Genomic DNA, 6,499 nt, shown 5'->3' with positions numbered 1-6,499 from the left:
GGAGATGTCCATAGAAAGCATTTGTGAAGGATTCGGCATTGTGGGATGTGGTATCCACTGGCACAGTGGGCTTAAATGATACCATCTCAGTCTTAAGAAGAGTGACATCTGCTTTTGAGAAGTTTTTCACTGTGGTCTTTTGTGCTGGGGTTGGAGGTGGGATATGTATATCCAGGGTGATTAGTTTGTGGTCAGATCTCACTAGTGAGGGGTATACTTCCGGTGTGGAGCATTTTGTCCCCATGTTTGTGATGATCAGGTCTAGTATATTATCTCCCCTAGTGGGAGAGGTGACTAGTTGTTCCAGTGCATTTGAATTTATGAATTCCAGAAACCTTTGGGCTAGGGTATTAGGGTTAGAATAATGTACCCAATCTATGTTTGGGTAGTTGAAGTCTCCCAGTATGATGGTATTTTGTGATACATTCATATCCTCCAATGTCTTCAGGGAGGCTGAGTGGGGTTCTTGAGATTGGGAGGGTGGTCTGTAACATGCTACCAGTTGTATAGCAGTTTTGCCTATGGTTAGTTGCACCTGTATGGTCTCTGATGCTTCATGTCTTGCTACTAACCTGGAGGTGTGGGTGTCCTTTATGAATATGGACACTCCCCCTCCCTTTGTGGTTCGGCCCGGGTTTTGGGGCCGAAAAGCATGACACGAGGTATAGCCTGGTAGTGCTGGGGTGCTCTCAGGAGCCTTGAACCAGGTTTCAGTTACTGCATAGACGTCTATGTTCTCCATGCTGAGGAGTGCATCAAGTGCCTGCATCTTGAGATTTAGACTTCTGGCGTTGAGCAGCATTACCCTTAGTTTTTTTCCATTTTTGTTTTCTAAGGAGGTGGGTTTGTCTTTTGAGCCTTGCCTAAAAAAGGCACTATGGGGGTGGCAATAGCCTTAGCCAATATCCGGAAGCCCAGTGGTGACAGGTGTAAGCCATCCCTTGTGAAGCAGCATGGCTTGTCCAACATATCATCCCAGGCAGACAGACATTGGATCCCCTTAGAATGACACCAGTACTTGAGCCAATTGTTAAAGCTGATCATCTTGTCTTTGTATTGTGGTATCATTCTTGGTGAGGGCAAGATGCTGCTCAGGGTCAGGGTCATACCAGCCTGGGCTACATAATCGGAGAGCTCCTCTATGTCTCTTTTCATGTAGTCCAGGGAGGTACATCTCAGGTCATTCGCACCAGCATGGACAATGACGGAGTCATATTTGTACTTGCTTTGGAGTGACCTGAGTGCGTGTGCTATGTGGCGGATCCTAGCTCCCAATAGACAGCTCACAGTCACCTTCTCCTTGTTCAGCCTGGTCAGTGGGACATCAGTGTGTCTGACTATGGAGTCACCTATTACTAGTGTATCAGGCAAGGTGTTTGGCCTTAAGGGCTGCGTTTGGTCGACACACTGATTTATTGAAGTATGTGTTGCATGTGTTTTGTTTTGAGGTGGTGGATTTTTGGATGTCTGCTTTGGGAGCCTCTGTTGTTTTACAATCATGTTTTGGTGATTTATATCAAAGATATGTAAGTGTTTCTTTGATGGTACATCCTTTCAGACATCATAATTACAGTGTAATAATATTCTGAAACATAAAAGATATACAAATAAAATTACTATTATAAGTCCTACAAATAATTAATTTGTGCCCCTTTAATGAATTAGTGTCATTTGTGCAATGTTGCCACTGAACTGGATGTTATACTGTGTAACTGAACTTAAGTAATACTCAATAACTGAATGACAAATAAGTAAATAATACTCAATAAAGTAACAGCAGCGAAGGCGTTAAATATCATAATTTCATCCCTAGTTTTCCCTACCCATCATAAGTATTTTTAAACATGTAGATTACATAGTGGAAATGAAACTATTCCACTGTTATGTGGGACTCCTCAGAAACTTTCCTAATTCATGCAGGGCAAATTTAGTATCTGCTGCTGTAAGCAAATGTGCTTGCTTCAGAGTATTTAAGCATGCATTCTGCAGGGTAGCTGTTAAAAGCAGTACGCTGGGCTTAAGGTCAAGAGAGGAAATAAGACAGTCACATTGCACAATGATCAGGAAACTGTTGCTGGTTTCTTTAATAGCTGTCACTGTGGCCAGCGGGCAAGGTATAGTTACAGATGCTATCTGAAAACAAATTTGCTGCAAACGAGTTGCTTTGTCTAGCTTAAAGTGCGGTGATACGAGTATTTATGTATGTCAACATATGCACATATACAGATCTGACAACAGATTTGATCATAAAACTGATTCAGTAAATTTTCTTTTGATTGCATTTTCACATAAAATTATGAATGCATTAAAAAGATGTACATAAGTAAGTTAGACTTATGTTAGCATATTTTTCTTTGAGTATATATGTTCCAGTGGTTATATCTCGCATGAGACACTATGTGAATAGGGGAATTGCTTGCCTGTAGTTACCATGTTTTTTTTTTTTTACAGAGATCACATTTGATGGTGGTAGATGCCTTTGTCATGAAGTGAAGAATAAATTTAATGTGAATCCCAGAGACATCAAAACTGTCGAAATCTATCCTGTTTCTGCTTCTTGTGAAAATATTGAGGTTGTGTAAGTAGATAAATTATATTATTTATTAAATTAACTTCCCTAGCCATTCAGGGAGGCACTATCCTGAAAGCCCCCTTAGCAGATCCCATGACGTCATATGAATACATTGATAGATAGAGGGTTGAATACATTCACTGTCTTGTTAACAAGCTTGTTTATTTTTATTTATTTTTATTTTATTTAACATTTGTTGACCGGGAATGTCCGACTAGGTTCCACAGAGCCTGTTTTCAGCGGAGGCCCGGGGAGAAACGCTCCAGATGCATGTCTTTGGAATGTTGACATTAATATCATGACAGGCAATGTCATCAGAAGCCCTCTCGTGTCATTTCTGAAAGACACATACCCAGAATCCCCTGCTTAATTTACCTTGCTAAATAACATTATTTCATGTAAATTAGTACAGTAAAAAAATTTGTAATATTGTTGTAACTTACTTTATAAATTTGTCCATTAATCTGTACTGTTCTAAAATTAATGCAACTGAGTGATTTTAATATCCCCTGCCAGAATTGCTTTGACCCTGACAACAGTTTGCTCCACAACCACAGAAATGCTTTCATGTGAGACGTGAGTTCTAAATTTTCCTGTGCCACATTTAATGCATTCTCTTCAGTCAGGTTAAGACAGGAAATGACAGTATTTTATGTACGATAACCTAACTATTTAAACTGTTGTGCAGTTCATGCTTTACAAGGTAGCAAAAATGTTTAATTACATTGTATCCAGTCTGATTATTTTGACAATACAAAGAAAGTCCTATATTACTAGCACTACTTTTCTTGAATTGTTGTAACTGATTTGAATTGTGCCAGGCTCCTGGGTATATTATAGAAAAAGCCATAAAGTCAGGGTCTGCATTCATGATAGGAATGCTGTCAAATATACCACTTACGCTGGGTACTATTTATTTATAAATCAGCTGTAATAAATGTGAAACATTTGAAGAACACTTACTTTATAATAGATTTTGTGTACCTCTGTAAGTTTGTCTACAGTGAATTGCAGCTGCTAATATGAAATGCTAGGCAGAAATTATGGGTAATGAGCCACACCAGCCACTGGAATTGATATGATACCCTAGTAGCACATCTCAGAATGATGAATACCTGGCCTTTAACTCAGAATAAATTTGGAAACAATAATGCCAGGCATGGTGGCATTGCAGGGGAAATAACAAACTACCCAGGGGTGTTGTGAATCCCAAACTACCCCATTCTGGAAAAAATATTATTCTATATAATGTCCACTTGGGGTGAGTTTTTTTTATATTCTGTTAGTGTGTGTGTGTGTGTGTGTGTGTGTGTGTGTGTGTGTGTGTGTGTGTGTGTGTGTGTGTGTGTGTGTGTGTGTGTTAATATTTTTGTTTGTTCTGATGAAAAAATAGTCATTTATGTGTTATGCTAGCATTTTGTTATGCCATTGGTTGCATGATTTCTTTCAGTATAACTTTATTAACTGTATGGTAGTTGTTTATGAGACATGTCAGCTAGTTGGAATAATGAAAGATAAAAGTGCATACATTTTATTTTTAAGCAAAAATAAAAATACAATGTATTTATTCTTTCATATAGCTTTATAATGTATGTTTATTGATTTGCTATTTGTATTAATTTGTTAATGGCATAAACCCAACAGAGCACAATCTATAAGAAGAGGCAGAATTTACTGAGTTTGGAAGAATATTTTTAAGAAGGGCAGTAAACTGAAGGTGGTGGTGTATGATCAATGAAAGTGCTTTATACACAGGATGTAAACAAGTAGATGACTAATGAAAAATAACATATTGGTGGAAAGAAGGGACAGGTCTGTTACATATGTCCAGGAAAGACAGTTTCTACATATTACAATTTTGTATTGATAGGAGAGAGAGAGAGAAAGACTTATTGGAAAGGTGGTGTGACAAAGCAAAGCAAAGAATCAAAATTTTATTTTGACAGGATGGCTAAGAAGCCTTGACTTATAACAAAATACTGGAAGGGGTGAAATTAAAGTGGCTGGATACAGCAATTGGGGAAAACAACGTCAGAACATATAAGTGAGTTACTGCAGCCCAAACTGTTACAGAAAAAAGGGGAAATGCTATGAAGGCTGGATGGCAGTTATTAAAAGTGGAAATGTTATGAAGGGTTGGAAGGCAGTTAGCACCTCAACCAGTATGATGCAGCTGAAATTACATGACAGCCAACCACAAAAAACAAGACAAAGGCCAAGTTAGTACTTACTTGGAAGGTCTAAAATGTATATAATTACCGATATGTGTATGTATTTTATTGCTTGCTTCAATAGAAGTAAAACATTCAGTAATTGAATTGTTTAATATTTTAATACTGTTGATTTTAATAGTAAACTGGATGGAGCGCAGGGACTAGGCTTTGACATCTAGAAAGCACAAATCAATTAAACACTACTACAGCACAACACCTGAGATTAACACATGTTAAATATCCTCTGTTTAACTTTTTAACATTGGGCCTCACACCAAGCAGTCAAATCTGCCTGTACTGACCAACAAAAGAAAGCTGCAGAAAAAAAAATAGATTTGTTTCTGCCTCCTGTCCATACTGATATGGTGTCCCTGACTTCCTCTTATAAATGTAGTAGCTAAAATAACAGAATGTGTGTTTGCCTACAATTTCTGAAGAATATGAAGTCTGAAACTCAAATGTATGTCATCATTTAGTGACTTTGATTCCTCAGTGATTTGTCCAAAACCAAAGATTTTATGAGGAACAGATCAAACATATGAAGGAAAATCTGGACATTGTACTAAAATCTGCATATTTGAGAAGCATGGTGAGGTTAGGGTAAACATAAAGGGGGCTAGGTTACACCATTTGTATAACAGTGCTCACTTAGTGCTTTATAGCTTCGAAAGCCAGCAAAATACTTTGCAGTTTTTTGGGCCTATGTTCAGTTATTGAATGAGAAATCCATCAAACATAAAACATTGAAAGGTCATGTCAGCGAGCATTCAGTCATCAAATATTTTACCCAGAGAACAGAGGTGGTTGGCAAGCATTAAGAAATTTACCCTTTTCTCCACTGTAGTGTGATCGCAGAGTTGGTATATATATATATATATATATATATATATATATATATATATATATATATATATATATATATATATAAGTAGGGGTGGTGTGGGGGGCTCAGCCCCCCACCTGGGTGGATTTGATATACTGGGGTTATTGTTTTGCTATGCATGTCTCTTTTCCCTGGGTAAAACATTTGATGATTGAACATTCACTGACGTTCATTAGTTAGCGGGTTAGTGAAACACGTGAGGCAAATGGCTGCTGAAGCAATCAAACCCTGAACTACAGTATGCATTAGCAGGTTATAGCTTAATTCTTGGTTCTAAACTTCCAGACTTGATGTTTTTTTCTACTTCTGTTTCTGATTATGTATAGAAAAAGAAATATTGTTTCTTTTTCAGTCTTTCTTTCTTTTTTTCTTTCTTTGTTTTTGAGGGTCCACAAAATCCACCCAATTATTCATCCATTGTGCACCCAACTGACGCATACATTCACCCCTGGATGAGAACCCTTTGGCCCATTTGTTCCCTGGTGGGAGGGAACAGTCAAGTGCTATGGAATGAGCCAGTCTGTAGATCCTGAGGACTGGCCGGTCTCCACTCCCTCATCAACTTGCACCCTCTACCTCTGTTGATCTCAGGAACTGCATGCATGCATGACACTATGCATGTGCACCCTCCCAGCTAAGCATGGCTCTATGCATGTGCAACCTCCCAGCTAAGCATGGCACTGTGCACATGCAACCTCCCAGCTAAGCAAGGCACTGTGCATGTGCAACCTCACAGCTAAGCATAGCACTGTGCATGTGTAACCTCCCAGCTAAGCAAGGCACTGTGCATGTGCAACCTCCCAGCTAAGCATGGCACTGTGCACATGCAAC

The 6,499-nt window shown here is 38.6% G+C and overlaps 1 protein-coding gene across 1 annotated transcript in view; it reads left to right on the top strand.

Moving 5' to 3' along the window:
• The first annotated feature begins 1,984 nt into the window (after positions 1-1,984).
• The window catches only part of LOC122800159 (C-X-C motif chemokine 10-like), a 35,243-nt gene continuing 30,728 nt past the window's right edge, over positions 1,985-6,499 (top strand). Inside the window, exons 1-2 of the mRNA XM_044069673.1 lie at positions 1,985-2,114; positions 2,452-2,578. Coding sequence (XP_043925608.1) covers positions 2,057-2,114; positions 2,452-2,578 — 185 coding nt within the window. The 5' untranslated portion in view covers positions 1,985-2,056. The remainder of the gene's footprint in view (positions 2,115-2,451; positions 2,579-6,499) is intronic.

Source organism: Protopterus annectens, chromosome 4.part0, assembly GCF_019279795.1.
Source record: "Protopterus annectens isolate FY-2018-M chromosome 4.part0, PAN1.0, whole genome shotgun sequence".
Lineage (NCBI taxonomy): Eukaryota > Metazoa > Chordata > Ceratodontiformes > Protopteridae > Protopterus > Protopterus annectens.
Note: the sequence above shows the minus strand (reverse complement) of the source record. Positions and strands in the feature narration are given on the sequence as shown.